The sequence below is a fragment of the Macrobrachium rosenbergii genome, chromosome 4 (assembly GCF_040412425.1).
Source record: "Macrobrachium rosenbergii isolate ZJJX-2024 chromosome 4, ASM4041242v1, whole genome shotgun sequence".
Taxonomy (NCBI): Eukaryota; Metazoa; Arthropoda; class Malacostraca; order Decapoda; family Palaemonidae; genus Macrobrachium; species Macrobrachium rosenbergii.
Window position 1 is genome coordinate 60,010,793 of NC_089744.1, and position 18,284 is coordinate 60,029,076.

At 39.1% G+C, this 18,284-nt stretch overlaps 2 protein-coding genes across 3 annotated transcripts in view; one reads left to right on the top strand and one right to left on the bottom strand.

Moving 5' to 3' along the window:
- The window catches only part of LOC136835035 (T-complex protein 1 subunit gamma-like), a 772,440-nt gene that overhangs the window by 651,581 nt on the left and 102,575 nt on the right, over window positions 1-18,284 (top strand). The window lies entirely within an intron of this gene.
- LOC136834996 (uncharacterized) overlaps window positions 576-18,284 on the bottom strand; it is a 51,015-nt gene continuing 33,306 nt past the window's right edge. Inside the window, exons 11-14 of the mRNA XM_067097995.1 lie at window positions 12,593-12,740; window positions 3,686-3,824; window positions 2,052-2,226; window positions 576-1,787 (exon numbers count right to left, since the gene is read on the bottom strand). Coding sequence (XP_066954096.1) covers window positions 1,663-1,787; window positions 2,052-2,226; window positions 3,686-3,824; window positions 12,593-12,740 — 587 coding nt within the window. The 3' untranslated portion in view covers window positions 576-1,662. The remainder of the gene's footprint in view (window positions 1,788-2,051; window positions 2,227-3,685; window positions 3,825-12,592; window positions 12,741-18,284) is intronic.

Sequence of the window (18,284 nt, forward strand, 5' to 3'; positions counted from 1 at the left end):
GCATACAGCTGTCATTTCATTGCTTCCTTTAAGGTTTGATCTAAATTATCTTGCTCCATCCCTTTTTATATTTCTGTTGCCTTTGAGTTCCAAGATAAATGAGGAGACTTGAGCATACAAACCACAAACCTATTCGTACAATTTAGATAGGAAGAGAAACTAACACCAAATAGGGCAACCACAAAGCCCAACCTGGGATTCCTCAAAGGCTCTTGGAGAATTTTTCATTTAGTTTATTTAGTCTATGCAGAAAAATTGACTTATACTCTGTATGTATAACAACAAAATGATGATTGGTAGGCCTGGCAGAGTAGCTTTGTTTGCTCTGAAGTCCCGGCACTATGGTTTTTCAGGTGTCTTTCAAGACGAAGTAGAATCTTTGGTAGCTGGTGGAACTACAAGCTTTTCCTGTAAAAGGAGTACTTACCACAGTCATAGTGCTGCATTGTTAATATGGATGTAAAAAGCTTGTCAGCATTGCACAAAAGAAGTTAGGTTCAATGCTGTACATTTTTCCAGTATGAACATATTCTAAGCACTCAGTTAAGGCATTAGTAAAATAAAAGGCAGCTGGCTTCATGGACATACTTATTTACTTTTTATAGAAGAGTAAAATAATATGTCAAGCTAAAAAATTTATCTGAAATTGTTTTGACACAGTAAAGTGGCAAAGTTAACACCTAAAACATTACATTTAAAGACAAACAGCACTATTTATGGCTCAAATTGCAATATGACTTTGGAAAACATGACACAGAAGCAGAGAAATTTTCTAAGAAAAACTATTACAGTCACTGAACATCCTTTTGATCTAAGTTCAAAGAATTATGAAATGTCTATGGGGACTTCTACAGAAGTCTTAAAAATTCTTGAAAGCCTTGCCTGAGCTAATAAAATTTTGGTGATAAACATATGTTAATTAGTCAAATACACTAAATAGTTCATTTTAATAATAAGACAGTTGACTTCCCAATGGAATCAAAGTATACTTTAGAATCATGAATGCTTAATTAAAAATTAATTATTCACTTTGTGGCAAACAAAAGTTTTAAAATTAATAAACAAACTTCACAAAATATCATTTAACATATATAAATATAATGAAAAGAATAGCTTGATTAAAACATTCTATAGACTACAGACTTACCCTTGCCTAAAGTCTTACATTTGCTCTAGTGATGATGTGTAAGCCATTTAACCATCACACAAGTTATACAGCATCAAAACAAGTACGTGTACCCCAAAATAATTCATTCAGAGAAAAGTCATATTTTATTTTTAAATACTTTGACAAATAATTGTACAAACAATGCCCAAGGACAGTAAAAATCAGTGTGCCTGACAATGTAAAATATTTATTTCACAAGCTATGAACTACTGTCTTGTATTCTTCATAATCTAACATTGTAAGTGGTTTAAAAAAATAAAATTCTATCAAGGTCTATGATTTCTAAATGTCATTCACTTTAGAAATTGATTTACAGCTGTATCAAAATACAAATTTTCTTGGTTAACTGTTATATAGTACTTGTATACTCCATACAGCTCGTGTACAATTCATTTTTAAATGACATGTAAGAACTTTTGTTAAGAACTTTTGTATATAGTAAAAATAATCATTCTAATTGCTAAAAGTTCTATAAAAATTTCATACTGACAAGTCTAATAACCTGATGCCATTTTCTTCTTTGCTGCAGCAATGATGCGAGAGTGGTTTAGGGCTGTGGAGTTTCGAATCTTGTAACAGTTGTTACAAAAACGTTCATTTTCATACATAGTCGAGCAACCTAAAAACAAAAAGCACACTTTAAATATAACATGACCAACTTGTCAAACTGCTGAGCCTACTCATATGTAAACATTACGATACACAAAATTTGTCAACATGAGGACATCATTAATTTCCTACCTAAGAAAATCTTTGAGATGTGTCAAAATATTATCCTGACATTTAAAATAATGTACAATATGTCCATTCAATACCTTACCACTTACGTTGTTCTATAAACAAGTTCTGAAACTTAATATTTCTAAAATAATAAATAACATACCTTCACGATGAATATATTTAGGACAGTTTGAGCATCGCACCATCCCATCTTCAGGAATGCTTCGATAGACTTTCAGGCAGACATAGCAAAACTGTCGTCGCTTCCAATATTTGTCACATGGAACACACAAAGTTGTCGCATATTTCAACTGCTTGTTGTTCTTATCTTTTTTAAACTAAAAAAGAAATATATAAGCCAGTAAGTCCATTATAATAGACATCTGCACCTAAGAACTAAATGAAGTATGGTAGGTTTCACCCTTACAGGACAGGCTAAATATATATTAAGCACACCCCAAGACCGGGCAAACTTTAAGGTTGGCCAATTTAAGAAAAACACACATCAACGGAAAGAAAAAGATATGCAAATGCACAAGGTGTAAGAAAAAAAGTTCTAAAAATTTTTCTATACCTTCCACAGGAAGTTGAAAGTGAATATTTACATAAAAATATGCTAATTTTACCAAGTTATACATGTTTTTCTAACAATTTATTTTATTTTATATTGTAAAATTATAATTACAGCTCACACAATATTATACCACATACGAACTAAAATCAGTAACAAATTCTGAGTATATTTATTGTAAAATATTTACAAGATTTACTGAGATGGGGAGATGCAGTACCTTTTTGTGAGGTATACATGTCTTTTCTAATATTTCTTTGCACTTTACTTTGCAAAATTACAATTACAGCTGAACTTCTATCATAAAAGTTAAGAACTAAAATCAACAGCAATCCCTGGGTATTTTTATAAGCAAATAAATAAAATGACATCCTGGGGCTAGAGAGAGGCAGCACATCCTCCCATGAAATCTCAAGCCACACTAATCCACCTCTCTCCCATACTGAGCTACTACAGTTGCCATAAGTCATTTATGGCCCATTGAAGTGATATGAACATTTTCCCCAGTAAATTCATCCAGACCCTATGGCACGCAATATTAATACTCATAAGAGTTAGCCCAGTGTTTGCTCAAAACCTATTATAATTCCTCATATGATTATGCCCATCCAGTAAGGGTTAACATATGTATATATTATGAAAAATATGACTAAACATATAGGTATACTTATTTTTCATATTTGGTTTGAAACTATCTGCAAGTGAGAAAGTATAAAACAGACAGCCTACCAACTTAACAAAGTAAAACTGAGTCATTCTTTCTTTGCTGCACTGGTGAAGTTATAGCTAGAGGAATGTTTGGTAAGAAGTAAAATCAAACAGAGATTTGTACGTTTTGTGAAATTTTACTGTTCCCTCTACTCCCTTATGGTACTCGTAGGGAGCTGCAAAATAACCTAAAAGGCAGAGGTGTGGGAAGATCAGTAAAACAAACTTGGGAAGGTCAGGAAAATAGAGGTATCTTTACTTTATCAGGATATGCTACCCAAAATTGAGGTGAACTCCATATGCTGGCAAATACAGTATCTTTGTTACTCGTATTTACACATCAGGTGACTACCCAACTAGATAAGTTTTCATTTACAGGATTTGCTCATGATGTTCCATGGAATTTTCAATGGACATAAGTACCTAACCATGTGTCTTCTGAAGCTTATTTTACTTAACAATATAGTTTTCAAAGAATATAAATTATCAAATGTAAGAAGCATAAAAAACTTCCTTACCTCATGTTGCCACTCAGCATTCTTGGCATTCTCACTTCCAGCAGGAGTCTTTGAACCACAAGAAGAACAGACTGCACACTCTTTACAGTGCCAGCGTCCATTAGGCACACGACGTAAGCCCACACAAAATATGTGATACCTGCAGTATATTTTCTATCATTAAGATCTTTCTTTGTAGTTAAAATACAAATATTACTTACACATATAGTGAACTGAATTTGACAAGGGAAACAGATGAAATGGCACTGTTGAAGTTTTCAAATGAATTCCAATACTACTGACTACTTGATTATGTGAAGTAATGCCACAAAATTTAGAATTTGTCAATGTATGTTGCAAATATCACAAATTTCTAAAATAATTTGTATTTTTTCTAACTATACAAACCTGAGGTCCTTTACATTAGGAAAACATTAGGAATTACTTTCAGCAAAGCTGGACACAGCTGTTAAACTTTCAAAAGTGGTGGTTAGGGAGTTAACTACCATTTGGTAAGAGGGAGTCCCACCCGCCAGGATGTAACCATTCCAATTTGCCTTTTGGCCCAGGGATCAGTTTGAGGGGTGGCATGAGGTGGGCATGAAATGTAATGTACAGGACCTCAGGTTTGTATAGTTAGGAAAAATACAAATCATTTTAAAAATCTGTGATTTGTTCCTACATGATATACAAACCCTCGGTCCTTTACATTAGAAAGACACTTGTTGGAGGGAGAAATCTGAGTGAGTCTCTGAACTGACTGGAGTTCGCCACACCTGGGATTCTCTTCCTGGTTGATAAAGCAAGGAAGAGTACTGCGCCTCTGACATATTGAATGGAGTATAGGAACTGCATGACCACTTATCCGATTTCTGGGCCTTTTCGAATGAGTGAGGGAAACATAACCTCATATGAAAATAGGCTAAGATGAATCCAAAAGTCAATGACAGTAAGGCAAACATGAGTATTGGCTTTGTCTTACTGTCAGAGCCTCCTTCTTCCCCTTGCTAGAGGAAGGAGTGGGTTTGCTTCTATAAATCTGATGACAGAAAAATAGAATGGATTCTTGAAGTGTAGGCTTACCTGCATCGCCCACCAGTTCCAGCATGTGTCGACTCAAATCCCACTCTCTGCCAGAAGGAAAAGAAAGAAGGAGGAGGAGAGGCCAGTCACTCACGCAATCACTCTTACTTTTATAACCGAACACCGTGGGCAAGATGCTACCTGTCCTCTTAGAGGAGCCAGGTAAGCAACACAACTTGTTGAGCAGCCATCACAGGTCCCAAGGAAAAAGTGTCCAAGGACTTGTGGGCAATGCCCCTACAGGTAGAATGACGTGAAGGTGGTCTGTCGAGACCACACCCCCACTTTCAGTACCTGAGGAACCAACAGATTCTTCCGGAATAAGTGGGCTGGACCCATGCCCCTGACTTCGTGAGCTCTTGGGCGGAAGGTATACCAGTGTCATCTTCGCCAGATGCAGAATACGCTCTCCTGATTGTCTCATGAAGCCAGAAAGAAATCGTGTTCTTTGACACTTCTTTCTTGGACAAGCCAATATTAACGAAGAGTCATTGATACTCAGGCTGGAGACATCGAGTTCTCTTCAGATAGCACCACAGCACTCTAACAGGAAAAAGTAGCATCTCATCGGGATCATTATCAACAGTCATCTAGGGAGGGGATCATGAAGGACTTGAACCTGGCATCAGGGACCAACGGGTTCTGAGTTTTCGCAACAAAATCCAGGACAAAGTTGGCCCAGGAAGGAATCTCTCTCGGTACCTAAGACTGCAGAGCTAGCAGGTCAGGATACCAAACGGCCTGTAGCCATTTTGGAGCCACCAGAATCATCCTGAGATTTGGAGTGATCAACAGCCTGCTGATCACCTTGCAAATCTGACATGAAGCAGAGAAGGCGTACACGTTGGGGTTGTCCCACGGGAGTTGGAACATGTCCTACGCAACGGCCCATGGGTCTAGCATGATGGAGCAGAAGACTGGAAGTTTTCTGTTGTGCCGGGTGGCGAACAGATCGATGGCAGGACGCCCCCACAGTTCGAACAACCTCTCCTTAATGTCTTAGTCAAGAGATCACACTGTCCCTATCACTTGATTCTGGCAGCTGGGCTTGTCTGCCACTACATTCCTCTTGCCTGGAATGTACCTCGCTGACAGCTCTACCAAGTGAGCTACTGCCCACTTGTGCACCTGCAATGTCAATTGATGCAGCAGGAGGGAAACAAGACATCCCTGCTTGTTGACTTGTGTCACTGCTGTGGCACTGTCACTCATCAACACCATGAGTATCTCATCACTCGATCCTGAAACTCTTGGAGGGATAGGAAGGTTGCCTTGAGTTCCAGGATGTTGATGTGAAGGCGCTTGTCGTCTCGGTTCCACACTCCCAAAGTCAGCAACTCCTCCAGGTGTGTGCCCAATCCTTCGGTTGATGCATCTGAGAACAGAAGCATGTTGGGAGGGGGAGTATGTAGGGATACTCCTATTAAGAGGTTCCTGTCATCCATCCACCAGTCCTGTCTCACTTCCTCCGAGAGAGGAATGGGAAAGGATTGAGGGTCTCGAAACTGGGACCAGTACTCCTTCACTCTCCACTGGAGAGAACGAAGGTGAAGCCACCCATGAGGAACCAGCTTCTCCAACGTCGACAGGTGACCAACGACGACTTGCCATTGCCAAGCTGGCTGCTCCCATTGAGACAGGAACAGCTGCGCTGCCTTCCTGAACCTGCTGATACAAGAGTCCAAGGGAAAGACTCTTGCTGCTACTGTATCTATCAGCATGCCCAGGTACTTTATTCTCTGCTTGGGGATGAGATTGGACTTCTCGAGATTTATTAAGGCCCCTAGGCTGGTGGATAAGGCGGTCGTTGTCTTCAGCCCGTTTCTTGTCCATCGCAGCATCTACCAACTCTCTGGGGAAGAGAGGGGCAGAACCCAGCAACGGTCCATTCCTAAGGGTCAATGTCAACTCAGGACCTACAGACCTGGAGATCTGATTCAGGACAGCATCTCTCCTCTTCAGCACCAGGTTTGCCCACAGGTTTGCTATCTGGTGGGCCAGGTAGGAGATAGCCCTACCTCAAGACTGGCACAGTCTCCTGAACACTGAGTCCTCTCCAGGGATGATCGCACCCGAGGAGGCAGCAACCTTGGAAATTGTGAAAGGCCACAGAGCCAACCAGGAGACTGCCTGGAGAGCCACCATAGCAGTGGCCTCCACATTTGCTGCCTCCTGCTGCGAGGGGGAGACCCCTTCTGCAGCAAGGTGCTGCAGTGAGAGACCCAGGCCTAGATGAACAAGGTCCAGGTCAACCTGCTTAGTCAGCAAAGACCCCTCTGAGGGGGTGTGCAGAACCACTTCTGTCAAGGCAGAGGAGGGGGAAGCTTATCCGAGTGGTTTGACTGAAGCGAATTCTCCAGCCCAGAGACAAGTTTATTCACCTGGTCGAGTACCACCTTGGCAAGCGCAGACCACGGCAGCCCCACTGAAGCCTTGGGTTCCTTCTTGGGACCCCAAAAGGATTCGAGGCACAAAGGACGATCCACAAAAGAGGCCATGGAACCTTCCCGGAGATCACTGTGCTGACGAATAGGTGCAAAGATCTCTGCAAAGGTCCTTTGTATCTTGGGGGTGTCCCCATCCTGAGGAAGAGGACCCTTAAGTTCTTCCAGGGTGCAGTCCTCTCAAGCTACTCTCCCTGCAGGAGGAAGAACCTCAGCAGACTCCTGGGATCCCTCCTCAACTACTTGGGCTTACGACTGAGCCAGTCTGAGAACCGAGCCTGGGGCATAGGCCTTTGCAGCCGAACCCCAAGAAGAAGCAATCTCATCAGAGTCCCTCCTGTCCGACTCACACCTCCCAGTAAAACCACAGGAGGTTGAAGGGACAGGTGAGGGGATCGAGCACCCCTACCTGTCCTGCCCACAGAATTAGTAGGAGAGGAAGGCCATCGGCAGGCACCAACTGGCTGTGGTGATGGCAGCATGGGTCTAGGAGAGTGCTTACACTTCAGCAAAGTGCTTTCCTGAGGAGAGCAGAGAAGTTCACCCAAGTGCACCCGAGCACCCTTCTCCGGCAAGCGAAGCCAATCCCGCACACACGATCAGGGGCTGGCCAGAGTCGAGTGCTCAGGAGCTGCCTGATGTGAACTTGCGCTGTCCTCATGACTTGCCCGAGTCTTCTCTGAGGACGAAACCTCCGAGAAGACTGAACAGGCGACCTCTTCTCTGCATCCCCAGGTGCTCTGGCCCTTGGGTCCAAGACAACAGGTTGGAAACCTGGATGAGCACTCTAAGCGGCACTGGCAGGAAGTGACGAAACACCTGCATGTTTCAGCACTTTCTCTTGGCCTGTGCCTGAACCAGACTGCGGGAGCAGGCTCCCCAGTGCTGGTTCAGGGGGCCTAAGATTCCACGAAATCCCAAGCATTCAGAGTGACTCGGCTCGGCCAAGCACCCGATACTCCCAAATCTCATACAAAACACTCATCAGGAGCAGTCTCCTCTCAAGTGTCTGAAGAAACTCGGGAAGAGATAGACACAGTACCAGTCTTAGAAGCGGACTTCTTCGAACTGGTATCGGGAGCGCGAGTCTGGGAGACCCGCATGCCCAAGGCTCCTGAGATGTGAGACCCCGGCAGGGTTCACAACCCGGAACCTGAGCCTGAGGGCCGGGAAGAGCCAACAAGAGATCCCACTGCCTCCTCCATGGAGGGAGGCAGCCCCTTCGAAGTCCCAAGGAGGGACTTCAGGGGTGGGGGGGAGCCTTCTTCTTCTTCAGCCGGCAAGCCTCAGAAGAAGGGGAGGAGGCAGCAGACGATGAAGAAGACAATGATGACACCTTGTGGAACCTCTTCTTCGACTTCTTTCTCAACATCTTCAGGATGGCGGTCAGGTCCCCCATCCAAGAGGGAGCAGCAGAAACCACAGGAACAGCTGGGGCAGCCAAGGCAACAGGAGCAGCAGGAGTGGCCTGGGCGGCAGGAGCACCAGGAACAGCAGAAGAGGCAACCAGAGCAACCAGGGCAGCAGAAGCAATCAGCACAGGATGCACAGCAGGAACAGGAGCAGTCTGGGCTACAGGGAGAGCCAGGGGCAGGGACACCGCATACTGGGGTGCCGGAGCATGCATCGCCGTTCTATCCACCACTGTCAGAGACATCCGGGTCAGAAAGTGAGTTGGTACCATGGTGGGGACCTTGGTGAAAACTATCATCATCACTGTGGTCGTAGTCGAGGTGGAAGCAGCATGTGTAACCACTGGGTAATACTTCAGTTGCACCAGGAAACTCTGCACCGAAGGAGAATCCGAGAGCCCCAAGGAGATCCAGGCTTCCCGAAGCTCGGCTACTTCCTGGTGATCGGTTGCCTCATGCTGATCGGTCGTCAAACCTGAAGAGGCAAAAGTTAGGTGAGTGGAGGGAGACTCCTCTCACTCCAAGGGAAAAGTTTCCCCCTCAGAGTGGGGAGAAATGAGGAAGAAGGGTTAGCTACCAAGGGCAAAGTCGGAGGCGTATATCCTTCCAACGACGCCTAGGCAGCCTTTCTCCTATACTGTTTCCTCCCGGTAAACTTCGCCCACTGCGCAGGTGACCAAGAGCACAACACTCAGCACAAGTCGAAGCAGGATTACAGTCATGTCCCCTGCAAGTGGTACAGAGGGCATGAGGGTCAACATCATAAAGGGAACGGAAGCGGGTACAACCCTTGCCACCAGCCCCAGGACACACACACACCGGGGGTGATGGCTTTCTGCACAGGATTAGACCTTCTGCACAGGATTAGATGATTCATGGGTTTGCACTGGCAAAACAATATCAAACACACAAATATATATATAACCAAAAAACAAGAAAAATCCCACCAGGAAAAACAGCGTAATGGCAATCAGGGCAGAGAGCAAGCACACGTTTGCATAGCATGCCAGCCGAAAGCAACGTGGAAGGTTTACATCCGGGCAGGCAGGACTCCCACTTATCAGACTGTAGATAACTGCCTAACCACCTTGTTTGAAAGTTTACCAGCCGTTTCCAGCTTCACTTCGCTGCAAGTAATTCCTAATGTAAAGGATTGAGGGTTTGTATACAGTAAACCCCCCGTATTCGCGTTCTCATGGTTTGCGGACTCATGCATTCGCGGGTTTCTCTGTGGAACACATCTAGCCATCATTCGCGGAAAATTCGCGGTATTTTTCACTGAGAAATATTCACTAATTACTGTATTTTCATATAATTTTCATGAATAAATGCACTTTTAGTGATAAAACTATTAAAATATTCAGGTATAAGCATTTTTACAGGGTTTTTCTTGGTTTAAGCTATCAAAATGGGCAGTTCTAAGTGTTTTTAGAGGGGTTTTAAGCATTCGCGGATTTGACCTATTTGCGGGTGTGTGTGGGACGCATCCCCCGCGAATACGGGGGGTTCACTGTATCGTGTAGGAAAAATATGTTCTTCAAGATTTTTCTGCTTTAGCTACTGAATACTCCTGTTAGAATAAATTTTTTAAATAGTCTATTACATAGCTTTCCATATCAAAATTCATCAACGACACTCAAATTTTTTAAATTACTAAATATCTTTACTAGGAAATGAAATTGTACACCTACCCTTATTAACTAAACTCTCAGTAAGCACAAGTAGGTCATGATAATTTGCCCCCTCATCCCCAAAAAAAAAAACTGTATTTGGGAACCTCTTATTCCAAGTACATAATGGTGTATTTATAATATACTCCATAAGACTTGCTTGTTCCAAATAACTTAAAATTCATTTGAAGAAAAAACTGCCTTCGGGACTGATGGGTTTAAATAAATTATGATGCATTTAGATCAGTCACATTACACTATGATACAACAGATGCAAATACTGTCTTTGGGGCTACTGTACTGGAACTTGTACGAATTATCATTTCTAGTTGTTTGGTGCTCACCTAGCTCACATTCTAATTACACTATTCTGAAACACCAAGAGGCAATCAATTTGATCAACCCACCACTTTTTTCAAAAATGAAAATTTCCAATGTGGGATCAAATAATTAGTACCTTTAAAAGGCAGGTTACTCCCACATTACAAGGGTCATTTACATAATTTCATTTTTCTCTGCCCTTAGTTGCTGTCTTTTTCCTATGTTTCATTTTCCAAAAATCTCCATTCACTTCCAGGCTCCTTTCTCATACTTCTCATCCAAGTATCTCTGAGTCTTCTTAAAAGCCTAAGTTTTTTACTTTGAAATGTGAACTGTACCCTAATGTTTTACATTATCACTAGAAATTTTTATCATGATTCACTGGAGCCATAACTAGGGGGTAAACCATGATATATCAAAGTGACAGTTAATATAATATAAACTTTCAACATAAAATACCCTGACAGAGTTTAAGAAAATATAGTATATCATTATCACCTCCAATGCCTGAGAAGCAAAGGGCCTCTGTGAAATTCAGCCCCTCATGTCTTTCCTGTGCTTTGTCTTCCACAAATCTCCATTCATTTCCATCCTCCCTGCTCATAGTTCTCTTGCAAGAAGCACAGGTCTTCAAACTCTTCTGGTTCCCACAGAACCTAAATGACAGTACATACTGTACATTATTCTCCCATATGGAATACAAAGGATATGTCCAAGCCATCTCCATCTCCATCCCCCCTTCATCATTACCTTACCAACACTTGGAAGTTCTGTAAGTCCCCTGAAAGTATAACTTTTAACTCTAACCTGCCACCTGATGGATAATATTTTGCTTAAGGCTTTTTTCTCAAATCAAAATTAATTCTTCAGGCATAATTTCATTATCATATTATCATTTTCTAGGGTCCATATGGACCTGTTATCCAATTTCTGTGAATCTAGTTATGGCCATAGGCACCTATTGGTGGTTGCTGACGAATTAACTAGGTTTGTAGAGATTTTTCCTTTGAAGCATAAAACCGCAGACTGCACAGTTTGGAATTTTCTACCGTCTTTCTTTTTCCCTAACTCATATTGCCTTCCTTCCTTTAAAAAGCAGAATCTTCCATTTCTATGGGATTGGATCCCTCTATTCCTTCTTCCAATATCTATGGACAGTACGATTTACTGAAAATGAAATTCGCTCCATGAGTGTAGCCTAGTACGTACAGTTATAATATACCGAAAATGAAATTTTTTCGGTAAGTGAAGAGTATTTTTATTTTTTACTCTCGCATTTATTTAACAAGAAAATGGAATTACTAAGGAAAAGTGGTTAGCCCAAAATAGTAACATACTGTACTTGACTCATATATAATCTTACTTTCATATCTTATCAGACTGTTTGCTTTCCAAATTTTGTTTATCCTGCCCATTGTTTGATTTGCCTTATTTTATTCTTCCACTAAATTCCAATTCAGGTGAAATAAGTAAGTATACCTTAGTTTATCCAGACCACTGAGCTGATTAACAGCTCTCCTAGGGCTGGCCCGAAGGATTAGATTTATTTTACGTGGCTAAGAACCAATTGGTTACCTAGCAACAGGACATTCAGCTTAATGTGGAATCCGAACCACATTATAGTGAGAAATGAACTTTTATCACCAAAAATAAATTCCCCTAATTCTTCATTGGAGAACCTGTACAGTACTGGATATTGTTTTATTCCTAAATTTTTGAAGTTTAAACCTCATTCATTCTTTCTCCATCTAGTGTTATTTTATCTGTTTACACTTACTTTGTTCTCAGTACTTTTTGTTTCTCAGATTTCTTCTGAGTTCCTTGTCTTTAGATAATTCTTTGTTATACATGTTTAGATAATTCTTTGTCATACATATTTAAGTTCCAATAATGGCAATATCTCAGGATGGGATTTTCGCCTTTACAAAAAAAAGCACAACAAAATGTCCTGTTTGCAACAAAAGGATTTAAATTAAAATACAATACACAACAACCTACCCTCTATCACACATATCGCAGAAAATCATCTTATCCTCATCATCAGGATCACTGCAAGTGACACACGACTTACAATCCATACACTGCCAGTCATAGGATTCTATTTTGGGGACCATAACTAATGTTAAATCAATACAAGTAGGATGACCTGAAAACAATAAAATATGAAATTTACTGAATGTTAAAAATACTTTCAATGCATGGATATTTTCCAAAATAAAAATATCCAATCACTTTCATATGAACATTCATCATCAATGCCCTTGCCAAAGCAAACATGATCTCATATAAATGTTCACATGATAATGTTACATACTATAACACAGGTTAAAAATAATAGCTCGTACTCACCTCATACTGAAAACATTAAAATGCTTAGCTTAAAGATATTCATGGAGAAATTAAAACAAACATTGTTGGAATTGGTTTGAACCACCAAGCAATTGTGAACTTTCCTAAAATAATTTTTATAATCCATGAATACAAACTTCCTAATTAACTTATGCTTCACACTACCAGCATATGAAGACAATAAACTCTCGAGTTACATTCTAATAAGTAAATATTCCCCAACGCTAGGGGAGCTCTATAATCATGGTTCACTTGACAGATTGCCAAGCCAAATGTAAATAAGAAGTCAGTATTTATGGAGGCAAACAATTTGTACATGTCCATAAAATAGGTCAACCTCTCATACTGCTTTTGTTAAATTACTACTTGGTTGGAATGCAATGTAACAGCTCAGTCTTATGTGTCTAGCAGTTAAATGTTTATAGCATGTATCAGTAAACTTACATCTATGGCACTCTGTACTATATATACAATACATATTTAGGAAGTACACTAATTGCCACAAAGAAAAGTAAATATATTACATATATAAAAATTTAATAACACAAGAATGAACAATTTTAACAGAATAATCTCAATCAAATATCTTTAATGCCTCCAAAAAAGCACTGTAAATTTACCATGCAAAAAACTGAATAAATAATCCTTCTTCACTGTAAATCATTGTAAATAATAAATGATCATCATCCCAACTTTGTAAATCAGGTATGAAAATATTTCTTATGGGATCTCAGTCTCCAAAATGACTTTGTGTAACAGGTGTGAAGTGGAGACATGATTACCAATAAATGTCCCACTCAGCATTAATTATGGCCTCACTGTTTTTTCCATATAACAATACTTAATTGCACTTGCCCAATAAATCCTACAGTACAAGTAAATCGAGGTCTGTTTGGTGTAGGGACAAATAGATTTCATATGATTAATCTTCTTTTTGTTATTTTTACTACATTTTTATTGCAAAATATGACAGTTTCTATGAATTTTAGGTATGGTACTCAATGTTTAGATTGCTTTATTTCTAAGTTATTTAACACTTTGTTATGATTATCAGTTTTTCTGTCTATTCTTGAAGTCTCATAGCAATTCAGGCTACCATGAAGCATTGTGTTTCTCAGATTGTCCTGAAGAACAAACTTATGCATAGTGCTTTTGCTTCAAGTTGTAAGGAGTGCTGTGATATTTCAGATGTTAAAAAAGCTTACTGCATAATTCTCAATATCCTTTATTAATATTACCTCATAAACTGTTGCATGGTTATGCACTTTATTCAATGGTTAAAGTAATAAGATTGCTACTATGCATATGCACCAACATGAAGGTTAAAAAGATAAACAGGACATCATCTAGTCCAGATCCAGACTAATGTGAGAAGTGGGGGGAGGGCTGCTCAGATCTCTACAGTTTTATGTTAGGCTTCCTGATGGCCTCACTAGCTTACAATATATGATACGCATGAGAGACATAATATCTCCCAATAAACTTATAAATAATGATAGAATATATATGAAAGCAATACAGTAGATTTTCTTTCAAATTACTCTAGATTTAGTACATGAGAGAGAGAGAGAGAGAGAGAGAGAGAGAGAGAGAGAGAGAGAGAGAGAGAGAGAGAGAGAGAGAGAGAGAGAGAGAGAGAGAGCTTATTACATAACCATATGATGAAACCTTATTTTGCTTATTCATGAAGTATATTAATAATGATGAAATTACAGTAATATAAAAGCAATACGACGTTCCGAAGTTACAACGCTTTTCAAATGTATTCATCACAAATTATTTCCCGGTTTACGATGCATGTTCCAGCGTTACTATGCGTCGTACGACAATCCGATGGAAGAAATATGGCTCCAAAACAGCAGAATAATAAAAATTTGGAGGCTTTTTTTATGAAAAACTCAATAAAAATGCAGTTTACATCGTTTTCAATACACCCAAAGCATTAAAAGTAAGGTTTTCTTGGGATTTTTTACAATTTTCAACGATTTTTCAGTTTACGACGATTTTCGGTTTACGACACGGCATAAAAACGGAACCCGGTCATAAACCGGGACTCCCTGTGTATCCTAGTACATTTTCATTTGAAGGTAATTTTGAAAAATCTACTGAGAGAGAGAGAGAGAGAGAGAGAGAGAGAGAGAGAGAGAGAGAGAGAGAGAGAGAGAGAGAGAGAGACTTGTCTATTAAGAAAACTATTTTTCTATTTCTCATTCTCTCAAATTCCTTTGAACAGACACTATGATATTTAATAAAATTCTCATTTGTTTACCTGTTTTTACCTATTTCCTAAGTTTTGAAACTGTCAGTATGTTGCCCGTTTTGCCTTTATGATACAGTAATGCCTTAGTATTGTGTTCTTTTGTAATTTTAATATTAAGCCGCTTAGGCTAGGCAGTGATTTGTAATTTCTCGTCTCCTCCTCACCGGTTGTTAGCTCATTTAACGTTTGTATTAACAATTGTTTTTGTTTTTACATGGTTTGAGGGTGCTTGGTCTCTACCCTGTGAAGACGGGTGGTTGGAGGCTCTTTTGTGGAGGGTAGGCAATCTGTTTCTGAGCCATCACCTCAAGAAGTTGTTGATTTGACTGTTGGTGCTGCTGCTCTTATTGCCAAACAATTTGGATTACCTTCCCTTTTGGGGTTTGCAGTTGTGTGGCACTGTTCTTTCCTGCATTGGAAGGAGTTTTGCACCATTTTATCATTGCCTCTGGCTCTGTGCCTGTCAGGGAGACCTCAGTGCAATCTGGTTAGGTACCCATTTTTCATGGTGAGGTCATCAGTTTGACATGATCACAGCAATTTTGGGCATTTCTGCTGCCTGGGCCCTTTCATCCCAACCTACCCAGGTTTTGGTCCGGACGTGGAGATTAAGATATTATTTGAGGAGTCCTTTAATTAATTGAATTATTTATTTAATAATTAATTTAGTGTGTATATCATTATACTATTCTGTGCTTTTGATCTTCTCTTACTTTCTGGGCCCCTTTCTTTTTGGGTATAAGTGTTTTGCCATCTGTCATTAACCCTTAAACGCCTGTTGGACGTAGCAAACGTCAACTAAAATTGTCTGTTGAATGCCGAGTGGACGTAGCAAACGCCGACTACAAAAATTTCAACCTTCGGTCAACTTTGACTCGACCGAAAATGGTCGAAAAAACGCAATTGTAAGCTAAAACTCTAACATTCTAGTAATATTCAATCATGTACCTTCATTTTGCAACAAATTGGAAGTCTCTAGCACAATATTTCGATTTATGGTGAATTTTTGAAAAACTTTTTCTTACGCCCTTTCGGTAACTTCGGCGAAAATTTCAGAAATTCTTTTCGTCATTTTGTCGTAATTTTTACACTGTTCTATATTAGCCGTTACATAAAGTTTTATATATGAAAATGTGCGCAATTTCATGTACAATACAACAGAAAATAATTCATGGTTGTAGCTTTTATCAGTTTTGAAATATTTTCATATAAATCACGATAACTGCCAAAATTTCAACCTTCAGTCAACTTTGACTCGACCGAAATGGTCAAAAAACGCAATTGTAAGCTAAAACTCTTACATTCCAGTAATATTCAATCATTTACCTTAATTTTGCAACCAATTGGAAGTCTCTAGCACAATATTTCGATTTATGGTGAATTTTTGAAAAACTTTTCCTTACATCCGCGCCAGAAATTCTTTAAATCACGTTGTCGTAATGTTTGCACTGTTTTATATTAGTCGTTACATAAAGTTTTATATATGGAAATGTGCGCAATTTCATGTAGAATACAACAGAAAATAACTCATGGTTGTAGCTTTTATCAGTTTTGAAATATTTTCATATAAATCACGATAACTGCCAAAATTTCAAGCTTCGGTCAACTTTAACTCGACCGAAATGGTAAAAACGCAATTATAAGCTAAAACTCTTACATTCTAGTAATATTCAATCATGTACCTTCATTTTGCAACAAACTGGAAGTCTCTAGCACAATATTTCGATTTATGGTGAATTTCTGAAAAAAAATTTTTTCCTTACGTCCTGCGCATGTAACTCGGCCGAACATCTCAGAAATTCTTTTGTCATGTTGTCGTAATGTTTGCATCGTTTACATTAGTCGTTACATAAACTTTTATATATGAAAATGTGTGCAATTTCATGTAGAATACAACAGAAATTAGCTCATGGTTATAGCTTTTATCAGTTTTGAAATATTTTCACATACATCACGATAACTGCCAAAATTTCAACCTTCAGTCAACTTTAACTTTCGACCGAAATGGTAAAAAACGCAATTGTAAGCTAAAACTCTTACATTCTAGTAATATTCAATCGTTTAACTTCATTTTGCAATAAATTGGAAGTCTCTAGCACAATATTTCGATTTATGGTGAATTTTTAAAAAAACATTTTCCTTACGTCCTGCACGGTAACTCGCCGAACATCTCAGAAATTCTTTCGTCTCGTTGTCGTAATATTTGCACCGTTTTATATTAGTCGTTACATAAAGTTTTATATATGAAAATGTGCGCAATTTCATTTACAATACAACAAAAATAACTCATGGTTGTAGCTTTTATCAGTTTTGAAATATTTTCATATAAATCACGATAAATAGAAAAATTTGACTTTCGGTCAACTTTAACTTTCGACCGAAATGGTCAAAACTGCAATTGTAAGCTAAAACACTTACAGTCTAGTAATATTCAATCAATTAGCTTCATTTTTCAACAAACGGGAAGTCTCTAGCACAATATTTCGATTTATGGTGAATTTAAAAAAAAAAATTTTTACGTCCTGGCGTTTTAATTCATGCATCATTTTGTGATAATATTTTCTCTGTGTTGCTTTGATCGTTTTAAAATTTGTTATATACCAAAATCATTGCAATTTAGTGTACAATACAACTAAAAAAATTAAGTCATTAGCTTTAACCGTTTTGCTTACAGCGATTTGTATACAATTATATAGAGTTTTTTTTTTTGCTGTCATATATTCCAATATTTATATATGATAATGATATTTTTTCATTTCTGATGGTTGCATACTAAACTTCAGGCAATGACAAAAAAAAATGAGCCAAAAATGAACTCTTAATCTTAAAAACTAGTAATGCTGTGATTTTTTGAAAAAAACTTTTTTTCCGCTTCGGTGCTAACTCACCGAACGCCGCCGGCATATGGGAGACGTTTTTGTAAATAGGGCTTCGGCGTTAAAGGGTTAATAGTGCGTGTGTGTTCTGATCTTTCATTAATTAAGGGTTTTTGTTATTCATTTGGTTTATGTATTTACAAAGTTCAGGTGTTATTTCTGACTGGTGATTAAGTATTAAATATTAAGTATTGTTTTGTCAGTG